General features: G+C 43.2%; 1 protein-coding gene across 1 annotated transcript in view; it reads right to left on the reverse strand.

Annotated features, from left to right (window-relative positions):
* The window catches only part of HTATSF1 (HIV-1 Tat specific factor 1), a 230,997-nt gene that overhangs the window by 59,519 nt on the left and 151,013 nt on the right, over nucleotides 1-20,465 (reverse strand). The window contains exon 7 of the mRNA XM_069212458.1: nucleotides 246-335. Coding sequence (XP_069068559.1) covers nucleotides 246-335 — 90 coding nt within the window. The remainder of the gene's footprint in view (nucleotides 1-245; nucleotides 336-20,465) is intronic.

Consider the following 20,465-nt stretch of genomic DNA (forward strand, 5'->3'; position numbering starts at 1 on the left):
CTTGGCGAATGCTAGCTATAGTCACTCAAACGTACAATGAAGATTTGACTATACTAAATGAGACACATATTTAGTAATAAAATGCCATCTATCATGGGCTACTGTATATCTCCCTATACGTTCTTTCATTTGTGGCACCTACGCACAAAATGAGTAAGAACAAAAATAACATCTATGGACTTTTGCCTTCCTATCCTATTTGTGGACGATGATTACCCTCCCATCATACGAATTACCATACTTACATCAAATATAAGGACCTTCTTCACTTGCCCAAACTTTTCACATTCAATTCGAAGATCATCACGTATCTCATTCAGTACAAGTGGATCTTCCTGAAAATAGATAAAACCACAATTAGTATTCAGCTAAAAAGTTGTAGAGTGTTTTTTTCTTCCAATTCATTAATGTCTGCTCTCCATTCCTGAGTTGACATACAACGTGGTACATCCTATCCAGGTTTTATTTTGTGAACTACAGAAATAGAAGTGCAATTTTGATCAATATCGCCATGTGCATCCATCTCCTAAACATGGTCTTAAACAAGATACCCAAGTCATCCTTTAAGCCATTCCACTTCCTAAGGATAGAATTTAGCTTTCTCACAGTTGCAAGACAAACTGCTGTCTATTCTTCAAACAAATTTAGCTTTCTTGTGTTCCAAAACTGACAATCTCTTGTCACAAACACCAGGCCTGTAGGATTTACTGGAATGGGGTGTTATCAAGATGGCAAATGAAGACAAATCTCACCATTACAGACTAGCAGCTAACAAAACTAGCTGCATTTCACTTTTTTGTCTGTTCTTGTCCTTCCATATAGCACCAAACACCTTGTATCACGCAATATTAAATGATAACGTTTTTTACCTGCTCTTACACCCATTATATATCACCTCCTCTGCGTGTGGTTTCTTGGCTGTACACCTGCAGATTCCTCTGAATGAGTGGCTAGGACGAGGTGGAGGCTGAATGGGGAGAGGAGGGTTTAATGGTGACAAATTCACATGGTTTATCTACCAGTTTGCCCTTAGACTTCAAGTAACTCTAATGCCCTATGTCAGTAGTTCCCAACCTGTGGTCCGTGGACCCCTGGGGGTTCGCGAAACCTCCTCATGGGGTCCGCGACTGCTTAGAAAATTATATAATATTAACAGAGTTGGTCCCCCGCTATCAATATTGACTCAGTGAGGGGTCCCCGGATTCCAGTAATGATTCATTGGGGTGTCCCCGGGTTCCAATAATGATAAAGTGGGGGGTCCACAGAAATCAAATGTTTGGGAACCACTGCCCTATGTCAGTGGTTCTTAATCTTTTAAGAATTCCGGAGACCCCAATAAACCATTAATGGACTGCAAGAACCCCCGCTGAATCATTACTGGAATACAGGAACCCCCCCACTGAGGAATTACTGCGGACCCTGGACTAGGTAATTTCTGCCATTTGCACTTCAAAACAATATGCAAAATACAGAAACAAGAATACGTCAACCAAATGATGAAATATTTTATTTAATTCATATTTAGAAAAACAGAAATGTTATTGGGAAGGTTGGAGCTTTTCTTAATCTGGATTTTAATTCTAAAAGACAAAAGCAATATGCTAAACAACAGCATATCAGTTTGCATTTTTTTCTATGAATGTATTGATCTCTGTGTTGACGCTTAATTGAGGTCACCCATCATCTTAATTATCTTGTGTTTGCTGTACTTGCACTGCTCCAACTAATCAACCTAATGATACCAACGTAATGATTAGCCTCCATTTCCAAATTCCTTCACATTTACAGAATAATGTAAATATTTAAATTTTACAGATTATTTATGTACATTTTACTAAGCTGCTAACACTACTTAATATTCTATATAGTCGATGAACCCCTGACTTCATGCCGCAGACCCCTGTGGGTCTGCAAACCACAATTTAAGAAGCACTCGCCTAGGTAGGAATGATCCTACCGGGCTAGAAGTATTGGGTTACAGAAAAGGTGAACAGCAAAACAGTTCCTAGGTAGGAGCCTTCGACCCTACTCAAGGGTACTAGTCCATTTAGACCAAAATTGGTTCAGAAGTACACACTAAGTTGAGAAATATGTTGAAGACTTCACTTATAAAGGCTGACACTTTAAGAAGGATGCAAGACTTGTGTAATAGAGTGTAACACTTGTAGAGAACAAGACTTGTTAAGAGTGAGGTGCAGAGGTGGAAAACAGCAAAACTGCCTTCAAACCTCCTTTTTGCTGGCTTTAGGATTCTGAGCACTTTACCACTGCTAAATTGTGCTAAAATGTTTGTGCTCTCTCCCTAAAACATAGTAGAATTGGTTTATACCCATTTGGCACATTTAATTTACTTGTGAGCGAAAGTGACTACTTGTGCCCAGAACCTGTATATTAAGTGCTACTAGTGGGCCTCCAGCACTAATTGTGCCACCAACTCGCGTAGCACTCTCAACATGTCTCAGGCCTGCCATTTCAGCCTTTGTGTGCAGTTTTAAACTGACATTTCGACCTGGCAAAACAAATCTCTTTGCCAGGCCCAAACATTCTTTTACAATACAGATGTCACCCCTAGGGTAGACCCCGGACAGCCCAGAGGGCAGGGTGTAGTGTATTTAAAGGTAAGACAAGTACTTTTAAGTTTTACATGTCCTGGTAGCGCAAAACTTAAATTTGTCTTTCTCTACAGCAAGGTCTACTTCTCCCGTAGGATAATATTGGAGTTACCTAACTACATCTATTATGTTGTAATTTCCAAATGAGAGAAGATAAACAGTTCATGTTTGGTGTCTTTGGAATTGTAATGGAAAATAATTCTAACTTATGGTGAAGTTGCATTTTAAATTCCAATTCTGAAAATGGCACTTTTGGAAAGTTGGCATTTTTCTATCTTAGGAATTTGATGTCTGCAGCATGTCTCTGAGTCACATGAATGAGCAAAGATGACAACTGAGCTTTGTGCATTCCTCCTTGAGAACCACAGACAATAGGGAGCTTAAATGTGCCTGGATGGACCATCACTTGCAGAATGAAAGGGAGGAGCTGGCCACAGCCCCAATTACACTTGAATAGGCAATGGCCTACCTCCACACAAAGGAGGTGGTCTGGAGACAGGGTCAGGAAAGAAGGGCACCTATGCACTACAAAGGCATGCCTCCAAAAGCTTCTCCCCACTTCAAAGGCACAACTGGGTATAAATACGGGACCTCAGACACCAGCTCTTCAGTACACTTCTGGACCTGTGGATAAACTGTCAGGAGGAAGGACTGCTGTGCTGCTGAAAGGGCTGCCATTCAGCTGGACAGCTGCTCTGAAGGACTGCTGCCCTGCTGTGCTAACCTTCTGTAATCGTGCCTGGGTGAGAAGGACTGCATCTGTTTAACCCACAACCTTAAAGTGATTCCAAGGGCCAGTTGGCTGGTCTCCTGACTTGAGCTTTAGGGACAAAAGGCTCAAACAACCTTGAACCCAGCACCTAGACTCTGCCATCTCTGAGTCTACCCCGTCAAGTGGTGCCACCCCAGTTCTGGACCTTTGGAAGTGGGCCTAAGGTGCTCTGCAAGCCTATGTGAATCCAGTGGAACTGACACAGCTTCTCAGTTGTGGGGCGCCACCCTGAGCAGAACCGATGCATCGCTGCTGCCGCGTGGATCGGATCTGTTGTGGGGACCCACTTTGCATCGCAGCCTGTCACTTCACTGGAACCGCCGATGTGCGATGCATCCTTGGTGCAGGCCCTCGTATCCCTCATCAACGGCAGCCTTGTCAACAACGCCAGGCTCTACATGCCAGCCTTAGAGCTCCTCTGAATCAATGCATCATTGATACCAGACTTCGCATTTCAAGCCCTCATTGGTGGGATGCTCGACATGACACAGGACCTCGAACCGCAGCTTTGCCGCATGTCAGAACAGACCCGCTTTGGGTGCACAACGCATCACTGTAGCGAACCCTTGCAATGCTTAGCAAACCAGGATTTAAGGTGCTTTGTTCAGCAGGCCAAACTAGGTCCCTGTAGTCGGTCTCTACTCCATCGTGGTCGGCCTGAACTTTTTCCCAGTCTGTAGCGACTAGATAGCCATATCTCCAGTTCTAGTGATTGGATTTTAGTCATTTTGGTCTTGTTTTATTGATTAAAAATAACTATTTTTCTATCTGGGTGTGGCATCCTTTTGTGTGGGCGTTTTTCACTTAACTACTGTTTGAAGTGTTGCACATCTAGTTTACACATTGCCTTTAAGTTAAGCCTGACTGCTCTGTGGCAAGCAACAAGAGGGCTGAACACAGGTTAGTTTAAGGTTGAGTTGTGCCTCACCATGCGAAGGTTTGTGGTTGCTGCTTGGCCACGACACACACCCCAGTCAACCAACAATCCAATTTCTTACAATCACTTTCAAACCTAAAGGCAATAATATTAATTATTTATTGTTCTTACTTCTAAATTTACCTTCAGCAACATAAACAGGTTGCTATTAAGTCCACTGTACACAGGCAGCTCACCTGAGCCTATTTTGCCCAGAATTAAAGTTTCTGTGTTTTGACTTCGTTTTTTACTTTTTCCTGCAGGTTTAATACTCTCAATGACCTATTTCCTACCTTACTCTTGCATCTCAGCACTTCACACCACTGGTTTGAAATCCTTTTTTGTTGTTTTGAAATGAGGCTCCAGCTCCCCCTTTCAACTTCATTTACTCGATCCAAGACTCAGTCCTGGCTGCATTATTTTATTTTTTCCTACATACTATCCCTTTGGTTCCACAATCACTTATTGTGGGTTTCTGGTTGACATTGGCACAAATTGAGCCATGTGATGATTATTCAACCCCTTATACCAATATTCAGTTCTTCAAAAAGAGACAGCATCATTTGGAAGGAAAAGAAGGCATTAAGTGAGGTTTCAAGTTCCTTCTTAACAAAAGTGACAGGAAAAACAACATTGATATCTATTTGTTCCTCATGTTCTGGTTTTATATATTCTTCCTACAACTTCCACTGGATGAATGAAACCTTAGATGACTTGTCTCGCCACTTCACAAGGAACCAAACAAGGCTGCCCTATGCAAACAGATAAAAATAAACTTTATATGGAATCTAAGTAGGGAATTTGATTCATAATACAGTATTGTACACTGGCCTAATGTCTTTGCAAATGTAGAAACATCTATCCCATCCCTTCAGAATACAGTTTAAAAGTATTCAGTGTTGTCTTTCTTTACTCTTACCATCCCTGCAAAAGTATATGGTCAATAACTTTGGCCAGACATGGCAGAGAACCTCATCATCTTTAATAATTACTTTCTTGAAAAAACAGCCTTAATGCCTAAAATGTCTTTATCTAAATACATTTTACAAAAAATCAAACAAGGACTTCCCAAGCAAGTACCTTTCTGTGGGAAAGGTAGCACCCATAAGTACTACTACACCAGATCATAAATTGTATGTTCCTCAAGAATGCCCATGCCTTCATTAGAGCAGTTGATCTCTACCTAACCATATTCCTATGGTGTAACAAAAAACAATAACTGCAGCAACAAATCTAGACTAGATAAATCCTATGGGGGAAAAACACAACATATGTTCACTCAAGCGATTAACACCTTTCTAGGAAAAATGTGTGTGTGGTGGGGGGAGCTGTGACAGTCAATGGTGATTGGAAATATTGTTGACCATAAGTAGATACCAGAGGAAGTGGCTTCAGAAGCTGGAACCATCGAGTTAAGAGACATGACTTTGAAAACTAGCCATCCTCACCACTGGCCAGTCAATGGCGCTGGTGGCACACTCTCAACACCTTTTTGCTTTCCTTCTACATTTGCCAGCGGAAGGCTTCACAACCAGTGGCTGAGACACTCAACCTTTGCAGTGACCAAATCCTTTTTGGGGTCTGTTTATAGGAACTTGGAGTGGTCTGCAGTGTATTCATCCATCAGTCCAATGGCTGTCTGGCACCAAACTCATGACCAAAGGAGTTAACTGTAACTTGGGCAACTATCTGGAGGGATCTAACAGAGGCCTGATAAATGGGTGAGTGACTCAATACCACAGAAGCACCAGCCGCCGCTTCCATCACAGGACAACACCTGTCACTGACAGGGCATTTGATAAGACTACTGCAGTTACAGTCCCAGAGCTAACACTCATGTATGCGTAGGTTATCACAGAAAGCCAGCTTCCAGGAACCAGCCAACAGCAATGGTAATCTAGTGACCAATACCAACATAGCCAGTACTGATAGCCATGTAGCGCACCAGCATCTGGACCAGTATGTACTGATAGTTTTGGCATTAAAAAATGAAGTTTGCAATCTTATTGGGGATGTCCAGGGAATTAATTAATGAATAACTTATTTTATGAATTCTTAAAACAGTTACAAATATCAGCGACAACAAGTAACATGTAGACAACATTCCACTAACCCTCAACTAAAATCAACAGGCCACAACTCTGCTGAGTTCATTCTATATTATATATTCCTTAATCACCACCTTGGGATTCACTTCTACTTTAAATTACTTTTAAACATTCAGCTGTTCATGCACACAAAGCAGCAACTGACCAAAGGAATATTCTCTCAACAACGGACGTAGTGAGAAAACGACATTCAAAATGCATCAGTGAGTTAAGGGCTACCCGCTGACATCAGCGTCCAACCCGACTTTCATGCTTCCAAGGCCGAAAGTCGCTTTGTGTTGCTAAAGTCGTCCTAAGTGAGAAAGGTACGTCCAGACATGGGTTCTGCGCTCACTGTGCCACTGGACTCAAGGTAGCCTGGCTCATGAAGAGTGATACCCTGAAACTAGTCCCAGGATGTATGTTTCCGGTCCAGGGAGGTTCTGGCCGGGGAGTTTGGGCTGGACTGTTCCCATGGGGAACTTGGTCAAGAGTGATTTGCATACAGCTGGGTCCAAACTTGGGTGGCATGGTGAGCAAAAGAACTATGGATTAAACCCAGATCAGTGACTGAGGGTGAGTGTTTGAAAGGTTTCAGCACTCCGTCCATCATCCTTTTGTGTTGCTAAAGTCGCCCTAAGTGGGAAGGGTATGCCCAGATGTGGGTGGCCGTGCTCTCTGTGCCACTAGATTCAAGCTAGCTTGGCTGATAAAAGGTGATACCCAGAAACCGGTTCCAAGATGCTTGTTTGCGGCCCAGGGAGGAACTGGCCTGGCAGTTTAGGGTGGACTGTTTCCATGGGGAACATGGTCAAGACTGATTTGTATATGGCTGGGCCCAAACTGAGGTGGCATGGTGAGCAAAATAACAATGGATTAAACCCAGAGCTGTGACTGGGGGTGAGTGTTTGAAAAGTTTCAACACTCCGTCCATCATCCTTTTGTGTTGCGAAAAGAAGAAGCACAATTTAACTGGGAAATATTAACACCTGTTAAGTAAAGTGCATAGAATTGGCAAAACCGACGCACTAAGCACTACGTAAAAAGCAAACAGCAGTGTATTATTATTTCAAACCACACACCCACACCTTGAGGCCTAGAAGGGGTGGGAGAGGCCGATAATCCCTGTAGAAGAAAAGGGTCTGGGGTGTTGAAACTATTACATAGACTGAAACTCTTAACAGTCGTCAATAAACATAGCATCTTGGCCAAGACGCGTGCCACCTGTTTAAACAACTGTACACAACCTGAATTGTGACATAATACGGCTGTAATGTATGCTGAAGAGACTGAGATGAATCATTAAAATCTATTTACGCAGGTCTCGCCCTTTGCCCATGTAATATACATACGAGGGTAACATCTCCACACCTGAACACAGATGTGTGATAATAATAACTGGGAAGTCTCTAAGTCGATTGCGAAACGTAAAAACAAACTAGATAAAAACAAACATGCACAAAAAAAAAAACAGAAAAACTATCACCTGCCACAGAACTCTATGGTATCAGCGCAGAATGTGCACAAGTGTAAAAATGAAAGATTATTTTCAATGTAAAATCTGCCCTGTGCAAAGACAACTGACCAGATTTTTTTAGTGCAAGAAAAGTCCCCTTAACCAGAGTGTGGTGAAAGGTTACAAACGCTCCCACACCCACATTCCTGAGACTGGCCAGTCTGCACAGGCTGGTTTTACAGGACTAGAGCAAGCCTGCTTCTCTTTCTATACACACTTCCTCAGAAAGTGTTCTAATAATAGAAGCAAGCCACTGAGCACAATTACCGTGGAATGTGTTAATGAACAGGCGACACTAACAGTGCTAGACTCCGTGGGTGTGTAGGAAACAAAGACGGGTCACAAGGAGGCTGGCCAGCTTGCAGTTTGCATAATCAGTGCTCACAATCAGGAGAATGCGACTTTAGGCGTGAACTCCGAAAAGTAGAAATGTTGATGGTCGGTCGAATGACTTATCTTGGTATCCGGGTGTTCGTAGGGCCTGTTGTGGTGACTTTAGCATTAGAAATACATTTTTTTGGACAACAAGATCTCTCACTCTGCCTGAATTGTAGTGTAGCATTTGTATCGCGCCTCAAACCCGTGACAAAGGTGGCAAAGCGCTACCCAGTGGTCGGGTACGAGGTTAGTACGTTTGCTTTACATTGTATAGTGTGGGTAACAATCTGATCTATGTGGTAAGTTTTTGTGTTAGGAGTGAGGTTTGGAGTGGTGCTCCATCATGTTGCATCAATTTTTGGCGCGCAAACATGCGTTATGTGAAGCCATGTAAGAAAGATGGTGATTCACAAGCACATACCAGTGGTGTAACAAAGGCCCCCACAGCGCGGGAGGGGGGTGGGGGGAACTTCCAGTGGGGCCTCCTCAGCAGAGTTCCCTGGCCTGAGAGCTCGGAGTGAGTCCAGAGGGGAGGCCCGCCATGCGCCTTGCAGGGGGCTCCCTCAAATTTCGTTACGCCACTGGTGTAAAACCTGTACGTGACAGATGACAGTACACCGCCCCTTCCGCCATCACTGCAGGTCAAGCTGCAAACCAGGTAAGGGACTTGTTCAAGCATGGATTATTGGAAATAAAAGAAAACTTCAATGAACTGCTTCCAGCGGTACGACGCAACATTTACCGAGGTCAGAGAAAGGCAGAAACAACTAAATGGAATCGTCCGACGTCCTCGCAGCATAGCTTTGTGAAGGTATACTCATATAGTCATGTTGCTTCTATGCATTTTTCACTTATGGACTACTACCAGGCACCTGTCTATTGTAAATGTCCCCCAAGAGGGCTAGGTAATTGTTTACTTTCTGAGCAGATCCTGTATTGTTTACCTTCCAGAGTCCACCTAGGTAACCGTGAATCGGCCTTAACATTTGCACTTAATGCTGGTTCAAATGCAACAAAAGGATGAGTGTGCGAAAACAATATCCTTTTGAGAAAAGGAACTTTTCACAAGCGGACATACAACCAAGTAAATAAATCAACTCAATAAGGGCGCCATCTGCTCCCACTGAATTCTATTTCCGGATAAGTTCTGAGGTACCGAGGAGGGGAGATGTTGGAAGGGTGTCTTAGTCTAATTTTTACCGACTGTCTTATGATGATGGCATGGGTATGACAAATATGCAGTGGTATCAATGGGTGTCACATTACTCATATTAAAGGATGAACACCGGGGATCAAAGAGTACCAATTCTGTACATGTGCTCTATGGTGGCCATATTCAAGCGAGCTCGCCCCAACCACAACCACAACCATGGGGTTTTGAATTTGGCTGCAAGAGTTCGCAGAGGTGGGTTGGTCGGCTCTTATCACTGAAGAGACACCTCTTTTGGTAGGAACTTGGGCGCTGCAGGCAGCGAGCTAGGTGAGAGAGGGTTTACTGGGTGGGACCTCACTGGTATATGAAAACTGGGAGACTAGATCTTGTGTGGGGTAATAAAATAAATTACTGACCCTCAATCAGAGTACAGGCTGCAAACAACACAATTTTATAAATATTTTCAACTAAGAAATGCCCTACGCAATACCAAACCGAAGCAATGAAACTTGAGTGCACTCGAATAATTGATGAGTAACGAACTAGAATGTTGCAAAGTCCTCCAGGTCTATAGATCACTTATAACTATGTATTTACCCTGATCTGTTTGCAAGGCTGAAGGCTAGTAGGGGGCAGACCTGAGCACGCTAAGAGAGGAGGAATGGATTGGAGGGAGCTGCAAGGGAAATAACCATTTCTGTACGGTGGAGTTTCATCCACTTTCATTATCTACATCGAACAAGGTACGATTATGATACCGAATACTTTACCCACTCTGTATGGGGATGTAGTATTCTTCTGGTATTCTGAAAAAAGGCGGCTGAAACTCTTTCAGGGGTGTCTGTGTGGCAGTTAAAATTAACTCTAAAAATGGCTTTCCTTGTTCTACTGGAAGACACAGTAGTATAAAAATAATTCATTTGTTTGCTAGCACCAAAAGAAATATTCTTTATTGGATAATGAAAAATGTATTTATTGTTATTTCACTAGGAGTTTTCATAGCAAATTCAGTTGACCCATGAACGCTACAAAATGAGGGGTAAAACCGTGAGGAGCTGATGCATTCTCAAGTAGTCATTTAGATGCAGACATCTGGCAGAAGAGGCAAGACTTTAGCTGTCCGCAGCAAAATATTATGGTGTTTTCCTGCAAAGGTACGATGTAGAGCATGGGTACTCACAAACATTTTCACAGGGGCCAAAAAGTTTGGTCTGTGAAGTGCCAGAGGGCCGCATCAATGCCAGAGGAATGGCGGCCGGGCGAGGGGATTAGGGGATTGGCTTTTTTGGTATGGATAGGCAAAGTGAAGGATATACGCCTAGTGACTGAATTGAGCAATATGAAACTAGGAAACCTGAGATTAATCTCGGCTTTCCCACTTTTCCAAACTGTGTGATCCTAGACAATTGCTTAATTTCACTTTCCCTCCTTTTTGTCATTATCACATATGAGGACAGCAAAATTTCAGCATCTGCACTGTAAAATAAACAATTGATTCTCTATTTAAGATATTTTATTTGTAGAGCTGAATCTAGTGAACAGCAGCCCTTTACTCCTGTTGCCCAGGGGGCCGCATGTAAAGGTCAGGAGGGCCGCACTTTGAGTTTCCATGATGTAGAGGGAGGAGCCTTGTTGGTGCAGAGACGCTGCCCTGAAACTGTTCAAAACTGGACAGAAGTGGTAACCGACCTAGGCATCTGGTCAGGAGATAAACTGGAGAGGGAACCAGAGGCTGTGCAGTGTACGGCTTTGTGCACAAGGCACATGGATGTGGATTCAATTTGGTATTTTATGGGCGGTCAGTGGAGTGATTTTAACGCCAAGGTGACATGACTAGAACCTCTCCAGCTGATGAGTAGTGAAACAAAGTTTTGGTCTATTTGATGTTTCCACTCTGCTGCCACTGCAGTACTTGATACATGAAAAGGCCAAAGCAATAAAGTAGGAAATTTGTACTTCAGTTTATAGCAGTGGAACAATTGTACAGAGGTGGCAGTGGTGGAAAAACATCTCGTTAGTCACAGAGTTAACCTGAGTGAGGAAGCACAATTCAGTGTACAGGATGACTGCAGTCTGCCTGAATTATTACGTTTGGGATGTAACCTAAGAGAAAGAAGCCATATCATAGTAAGAGTGCATTTTTTAAGGAGCATTGAGCAGGATCTTGGTGTTAGCAATTTTGGGACAGAACACGTTTTTCAGCATCCATGTTTTTATCTGCTAGCTGCAATCACACTTTTTTTCTCTTTGGTGCTTCTTTTGAGTTTGTGATGTGAATATGGGTGTCATTGGCATACCTTTTGTTAGTTGACAAAGCAGTTGACGTTTATGAAAAAAGCTGACACTGAGCGAGTCACAGGTCACGTAAGTAACTTTCAATGTGAAAGGGCAGTATTTTACCTAAGGAGTGTGGCTCTAACAGAAAGATCTGAAAACTACTGGAGTACAATGCTGCTCAAACCAAACGTGGCTCCATGTAGGACAGGGGCATTTTGTCATCAATCGTGTCAAAGGCTGCAGACAGGTCAATGAGAATCAAGGCAAAGCTTTGGCTTTCATGGAAGAGGCAAGTCCCCGATAATGTTCAGTACAAAATTTTTGGTGCTTTCTTGTGTTTTTTGACAATTGTTTAGATGGAGGTCCATTTAAGTCAATTACTAGGGCAAACAAATCCCAAAAGGTGTTGACATCTGAATTGCAGAGAAAGGTTTCATTTTGGCTGAGGAGATTGGTTGTAATCTCATTAAAGAAGGACGTGGGTGTGAAGATCTCGGATAAAGGCTCAGATGCAAAGGGGTAAGAGCTGACAGTATTTATTCCTGCTTCAGCCATCTGTCAGTTCAACTACCAACTCTGGACTTTTCTTCACCAGTCCAAGAATGGAATCGGGTGACGTCACAATCAAGACATAGGGGGTTATTACAACTTTGGAGGAGGTGTTAATCCGTCCCAAAAGTGACGGTAAAGTGATGGATATACCACCAGCCGTATTAAGAGTCCATTATATCCTATGGAACTCGTAATACGGCTGGTGGTATATCCGTCACTTTACCGTCACTTTTGGGACGGATTAACACCTCCTCCAAAGTTGTAATAACCCCCATAGTCCTTACATGCTTAATAATCGTAAGGACTCCATAGTGAGGTTAGCACAAAGCTGTTGCAATGGTAGTACTTGACGTTTTGGTGAATGTTTTGAAATAATTTCCTGCCAGAACTGGAAGAATTATTTTGAGATGTCATTTGCTTGAGTAATATTAGGTTGAAGTAGCTATTCCTTGAGGGAAAAACAGGCATGGGTGGATGCATGTTACTTTGGGTCCTTTTTTTTCCAAGAGTTCAAGATAATCCCAAAAACATATTTCGGACCATGGCAGATCTATTTTAATACTGCACTATTCACGTTTCCAAGTGTGTTTGTTGTGCTTGCAACCAGTATGTCAAGCTATGGGTATGTGACACACAACAATTAATTATCGTAAGCCTTAAAATAAGGCAAAACTGAAATACTATTGTTTCTATTTTAATGATTTAATAACAGGTGTAATGCTACTGCAGAACACGCCTGTGGTTATAAAAAAAGAACACTAACATGCACTCTAAAATGAAAGAGTAAATAATATTAGTGTTTATTATTATGTACGTGGGGCAGTGTGCCCCATACAACACTGAGTATGAAGGTTTGCTTTTCCTGACTGACTGGAAGGATAAGGGGTGGACATGATAGAAAGGGAGAATCTGGTAGATCTGCAGACAGAGAAGGATCAGCAAACAAGCAAAGTCTGAAACTTGAGGAGCTAGGATTAATGGAATGGAAATGAAGCAAACAAGAGAGATAATAGATAGCAATGACACTACCTAATTTATGTACGCAAATAAGCACATTTCTAGAACATTAATGGTGTTGGCCAGTGAAAAAGAAAGGGCTATTTTATTGAGATCGTATTTATATACCAGATCCTACCCAGAGTGAGGTGCATGCACTGGATCTCTGGACATGGCTAAAGCCCCCGTTACAGAAGCAGCAGCAGCCCAAGACATGTTATGCTCCTCAGTACATGTAGTTCAAGGCTAAAGACAGACATCCACTTACCCACCATCAGGGCCACTACTCTATCTCATGGTATCCAGCAATTCGCACCCTTTGAGAAAGGTCGGACCGGGATGGAAAATAAGCCCAGGTACCAAAATGAAAGTGGCTCCCATTATTGAATTAGATAGCTAAAACGTAAAGTTGGGCAGTTTTGAACTTGTAGAGACCCGCTGTACAATTATTTTGCAAGGTGTAGAAGACTGCACGGATTTGAGCTTGCTGCAGGCAATGTTTGTTTTAATATCAGGAAAATCAACAGTAAAAACCCGCTCGGCAGACTATTAAAGAAGCTAATGAACAGCAAAAAAACACCCACACAAGGATCCGTCAGACCAGCCCATCTGGCACTGTCTGACTGCCCTGTAGCCCAGCCCTAACCTGCCTCCAACTATACATTTTACCGTGGTATCCAGAACCCTCTGACGCGAAAATCAACAGACTCTCTCCTACATATTAAGCACTCTCTGATCTTAAGATCAGCAGTGTCCCCTGTTATCGAGCACTTGGCACTACGAGTCCAACATGTCCAGCCCTTCGAGTCCCTTTCTTCAGGACCAGCAATCTTTCTTCTTGCACTGAGCACTCCCATCCATATAGCATGCAGCCCCTTTAGCAGTTTGTATCTCCTGGAGTCTCCTGCTCACACAACTCTTGCCTACTAGGAGGTGCCTTTCACAAATCATTCATTTAATATTAAGTTACCTTCTCCCCTTATACATAACACACTATTTTATTTCAGCAGCATTCAATTCTTTTTCGGCTCCCTGAACATAAGAAGCCGCTTTGTCAAAGCAATATAGTAGCAGGTATCAGTCCCTTATGGAATATTTCTACAACAGAGATTGATACTGCCAAAAAACTCCCCCATTGGTAATATGCAGCAATCTTACATTATATTCGACAGGCATCGTATATGCTAGGTTATATTCCCGTTTTTGCACACCATTGAGCAGTCTGGAGGACACCTTCCAACATTAACACAATGTTAACTGTGCTTATTTACCACTAGTTATAGACCAGCAGATTTTTTCCAACAAGACCCTGAAGGAAATGCCTGCCAGTACAGGACCCTGAAGGAAAAGACAGCACAGTTGCGCCTGCCAGTACAGTACCCTGGAGGAAAGGACTGTACGGATGAGCCTGCCAGTACAGGACCCTGGAGGAAAGGACTGTACGGATGAGCCTGCCAGTACAGGACTCTGAACGAAAGGATTGCACAGCTGTGCCTGCCAGTAAAGGACTCTGAAGGAAAGAACTATACGGCTGTGCCTGCCAGGACAGGACTCTGAAGGAAAGGACTATACGGATGAGCCTGCCAGTACAGGACCCTGGAGGAAAGGACTGTACGGATGAGCCTGCCAGTACAGGACCCTGGAGGAAAGGACTGTACGGATGAGCCTGCCAGTACAGGACCCTGGAGGAAAGGACTGTACGGATGAGCCTGCCAGTACAGGACCCTGGAGGAAAGGACTGTACAGATGAGCCTGCCAGTACAGGACCCTGGAGGAAAGGACTATACGACTGTGCCTGCCACAACAGGATTATGAAGGAAAGGACTATACGGCTGTTCCTGCCAGTAAAGGACCCTGAAGGAAAGGACTGCACAGCTGTGCCTCCCAGTACAGGACCCTGAAGGAAAGGACTATACGGCTGTGCCTGCCAGTACAGGACTCTGAAGGAAAGGACTGCACGGCTGCGCCTGCCAGTACAGGACCCTGAAGGAAAGGACTGCACGGCTGTGCCTGCCAGTAAAGGACCCTGAAGGAAAGGACTCTACGGATGAGCCTGCCAGTACAGGACTCTGAAGGAAAGGACTGCTCGGCTGTGCCTGCCAGGACAGGACTGTATAATTTTGCAAGACAGGAAGCGCCCGGGGGATGCAACAGGAGTCTGCATCTGCATTTTATACCCCTGGAACCTTCTTGGTATTACAGAAGTGGATGTAGATTCTTGTGTGGCCCCTTCTACAATACAGATTTTGTCAGCAGTAAATCTGCACCGGTGTGAACTCAAACATGTGTTCCCCTCATTTGAATGAGGTGCATGGCCCCAGGCAAATAAGCATATCTGTTGCTTTTACATCTGTGTCATGTTGCAGACGTGGGCTCAAGCTAAAGCATGAGCCACGTGGAGGGAGGAATCATAGTGCAGGTGGGTGCAGTCACTCATGCACCTGTCTGTAGGGGGATCCTTTCCCCACTTTGAAATGCATAACAGGCTGCCACCTGGTTAAAGGCAGGCTGGCGCCCTCAAAGAGCCAGTCCACCTTACACTAATATGCTGTTTCCTGATACCAAACACCAAACAGTGAAAAACAGAAATGATTATTCAATAATAACATTTACACATTTAACAATGGCTCCACATGTTACAGTAACACAATTTACACAAACAATATACAGTGTGAAACAAGAAAAAAGTGATGGATGCTCTTTCGGCTACCTGATACAAGTGAGTGGTGCACATAAAAACGCCGAGTAGGAGGCTGGCGGTTTTGCAGTCGGGAAGTTTTCTTGGAAGTGGATATTGGACTAAACTTTGTTACCCTGAATGATGGAGTGATTTATTTCTCAGTCTCTGGAATTTTGTGGTTTTGAGTGCCAGGCGAGTCAATTGTTTAGTTTATTTCATTGTTGATTAGTACACATTTTGTGTCCATTTTAAATGTGGTTATACTTTAGTATGGAATCTTGATTTAGTGATTCAAAAGCCAGATTCCTACTACGTACGAGTGTGTTTTTTATGTTTGTAATTTGTGTCATTTTGACACTATGGGCCTCATTGTAACCTAGGCGGGCGGCGGTTGCCGCCCGCCTGGCGGGAACCGCAAGATGGCCGCTCTGCGGTCGAAAGACCGCTGGGGCCATTCTGACTTTCCTGCTGGGCCGGGGGGCGCTAGCCAAAATAGCGCCCGCCGGCCCAGCGGGAAAGCGGCCTGCAACACTGAAGCCGGCTCCGAATGGAGCCGGCGGTGTTGCAGGTGTGCGACGGGTGCAATAGCACCCGTTGCGCTTTTCACTGTCTGCTAGGCAGACAGTGAAAAGCTTAATGGGGCCCTGTTAGGGGGCCCCTGCACTGCCCATGCCAGTGGCAAGGGCAGTGCAGGGGCCCCCTAACAGGGCCCCAGGACACCCGTTCCCGCCATCCTGTTCCTGGCAGTGAAAACCGCCAAAAACAGGCTGGCGGGAAGGGGGTCGGAATCCCCATGCGCCGCCATGGAGGATTGGGCCAACCGGGGTTAATCCGGCGGGAAACCGCCGGACCCGGTTTTCTGACCGCGGCGGTAATGGCCCAGGAAGCACCGCCAGCCTGTTGGCGGTGCTTTCCGTGGTCCGCGGCCCTGGCGGTTTTTACCGCCAGGGTCTGAATGAGGCCCTATATCTGTTACTTGTTCTAAACATGGCTATACTTTTGGCCTTTAAATTTCTGGGAATTATTAGATCTTGCCTTAGTTATTTATACTATATGTACAAGTAATTTTTATAATTTTAAATTAAGTGGTAGTATACTTTATTTAGGGTTTTGTCCAGTGTACTTTGAGTGAAATTTGAATGGCGAGCGCAACTTGTGCTTTATCCCGTTTCAAAAACCTGTTTATGCTTTAGCCTCTTCAACTAATATATAAGTTGTTTTTTTTTTTATTAAAAAATCTCTGTTGTGGTGGAATTGATTTCAAACTACTTGAGGGAGTGGTATTTGCTGCTGAACCCTTTTCCTTTATCCATCACGGTGTTTGCGAATGTTTACAGTTTATTACTAATAGTGGTCTTTTGATTATTATTGATAGGATTAACTCCTTGATGCAGAGTTGGTACTGCTGAGAGGCTATAATGGGAGTATTTGTGCCTGGTCCCCACTTCATATTGATATTGTTTATTTAGTTTATGCTGCCTTATCACAGTCTTGTTCTTTTATTTTTAGAGATGTTTACGTGTGCTCAGTAATTTACATGTCCTGATGATGATCCATTGAACAACAAGGGTTGAAATGCCATCAATGCCCTTTAGGCCGATTGGATACAAGCATTGACTGCTTTCCTGACTTACTGTAGGTTTTTGTGTTTGATTTTTTCATCAATCACTTTTTACTTGTTTTACACTGTATATTGTTTGTTTAAATTGAATTAGTGTAATATGTGGAGCCATTGTTACATGTGTAAATGTTATTACTGAATAATCATTTTTTATTTTTCACTATTGTCTGTTGTGGCACCATTTCTTCTTTTATTGCTTTTTATTTCTTATTATACACTTTAAAACAGAGCATTTGCTGTGATGTTGCATATTGTCCAGGTCCGTGCCCAGCACACACAATTCAGAATGCACAGCGGGACAGTGCATTTATCTATAATATGGTCACTTGTGTGCTACCCTTTTTCATTTATAGTGCAGATAAGCGATGTGTGTTAATGAGATACAAGAGAAGGGCTAAAATGATCCCTGCAAGAAATCACTCGCATGACATTAACTAATCACTAATGTAGTGTGGTGTGTTTTGGGATTTAAATAAATATATCCTCAGAAGGGTTTGATGCCATATTTGAGATGTGACATAGCGATGACGGATCACTGACCGTCTCATCACTGAGATAATATAGCTGACACCAATTCAGGGCAAGACTAATTCTAAAGCAATAGGCCACCTAAACTTGCCAAAGGGTAAGCATGGTGAAAGGTTGCTGCTAGCTCTGTTGCTTGGTTCTTTTCCAGTCCCTTTGTTGTTGGCACCATGATAGTTTTTCCCTTCTAGAACGTTTTCCATCAAGCCTACATGAAAGAGCCTCAGTGGTTTTCCTGGCTATCCTCAACATTACAATCAGTGTGATGACGTGGAGGAGTGACTGCTTAAAAATCTCAGTAATTTGTAAGGAATTATATCATTCGATATATAACTTGCTTACGGTGTTAATTCTTCTGCTTTTAGTATGGTGTTGTGCATTAATTTTCTAAACCTTTTCTGTTTCTCCGTATGTCGACTCAGAGGGTCATTATTTCAACTCTTTTCCTAATGCACCACACTCATATACTTGAATATAAAAACACAAAAGGAGCACAAAAAATAACCAGTAAGAAATACATCTATCTCAACAGTAAATGTCATGTAGTTTGGAAAGGCCAAATCTGAATACAGATCAAGCATTTCTAATCTTTATTACAAAACCTGTGTAGTTACTATTTCTTGGGTGCAAACATGTCCACATCCAACAATACTTAGTAGCTCTGTACATTTGTAGAAGACAAACTGGAAAATCCAGTGAGCAGTCACACGTAACTTGCACAGTTTCTTTACAAATATTTAAATAAGAGATGCAACATATGCAAAAACATATTTTTCCTTATACTTAGACCAGAAAATCTAAGCAAATTCATCAACTGCGAGGATTCCACTTGATCACAAGAGTAACATGCGGATGGGCCTTTACACAGCTTATGGAAATATAACGGTATGAAGACAAACAGGTCCAGTGTACCTCTGGCAGAGAATGTCAACCCAAAACAGGAAGTGGCAAGTGTGCTGTTTCTTACCTGTGGGAGAAGTCAACCAAGGCAAGTCCATGCATACCAGGCTTTTCAAGAGTGCCTTGAGAGCACGTTATGGAATCAATTGTAAGGTACTGGTTGACAATATCTAGCTTGTCGAAGATGTGTGAGACGTTCATTTTTATTACGTATTTCGCTGAAGTTTGGGTGCAATTCAGATCATCTACCTTGGCCAAATACTTTCTTTATTTTCTACTCAAAGACGAATAGTTCCTCTTGAACGAAGAAGCGATAGGTTTACTCGCTACCGTTGTATGCTTGTACAGCAGACTCTCAGGAAGCAACAAGCACCAGTGTGAATGGCTGCTGCTTACAACTCTACTTGGCAACCCAAGTGTGCCGACATACGCTCATGTATGTGTCCTGTCACTTTGGACTAAAAGGAGCTCAGACAAAAAGAAAGATGATTCATTGCTGAATTGATATTAAAGGGTAAACAACAAACTGCTGGCAGTAATTCTGAACGACTTATTTTGAAACACCCCTATGGGGGCAGAACTCCAGAAGCTTGTCCCATTTCAAACCTAGCAACAGGTGTAAAAGTAGACCAGTCAGGCCGATGCTTCAGATCACTTCTAGAGCTGTGAAAGACTCAGAAGAAGGCCATTTCTGATGCCCTACTGCTGGGAGGACGGGTCGACCTGCTCCTTAAAGTTAGAACCACCAGAGTAACTCCACGGGCTAGCTGACTGGCCTCCTGTTCTGAGCCACAGGAAAATAAGCTTCTGAGACCTGTCCTGGATCTGCCCAGCTGTCCAGACTCAACAGGGCCTGTCTATATCATCATGCTAGTCTCTGCTGGGGTGAGTCTCAATCCCCAAGAGATGCTTCCCCCAGATCCTAAACCCTTGGCTGGAATTAGAGTGTCCTCCTCCTGGCCCAACTGTGGGTCCAATCAGAACAGATGCAGGGTGACAACTTGATGCAAAGCAAAGCAGGACCTCACATCACAGCCCTAGCAGCTCCTCATCAGAACTGACGCAACAAGACACAACACCCCACATCAAGGAAATAAGACACATTTATTAGTGGGACTAATGTGTCAAAACGTGGCTCACTCCTCAAAATAGATTTCAGAAAATATTCTCTCCTACATATATGGCAAGGTCGACCACAAAAGCCACCTGGCAAATGAGAAGCACTCGTACCCCTCACATGTCAGATATGTAGCAGATCGGTTTCTGATCAAATGGGTCCCAAGACCGCATGGAAGTTCCTTGTTTGCCACCTAATTAACTCATCTTCATCCATTTGAAAAACAGTTGATTTATCACTGCTGAACTTTTTGTTACCTAAGAAATGTGCCAACAACTGTTCTTTTTAGATCAACTCATATAAACACCTAAAGCTCTTGCATAAAGTCAAACTGTAAATGGAGCAAAACTGTCTTGAACTTAG

The sequence above is a fragment of the Pleurodeles waltl genome, chromosome 2_1, assembly GCF_031143425.1.
Source record: "Pleurodeles waltl isolate 20211129_DDA chromosome 2_1, aPleWal1.hap1.20221129, whole genome shotgun sequence".
NCBI lineage: Eukaryota > Metazoa > Chordata > Amphibia > Caudata > Salamandridae > Pleurodeles > Pleurodeles waltl.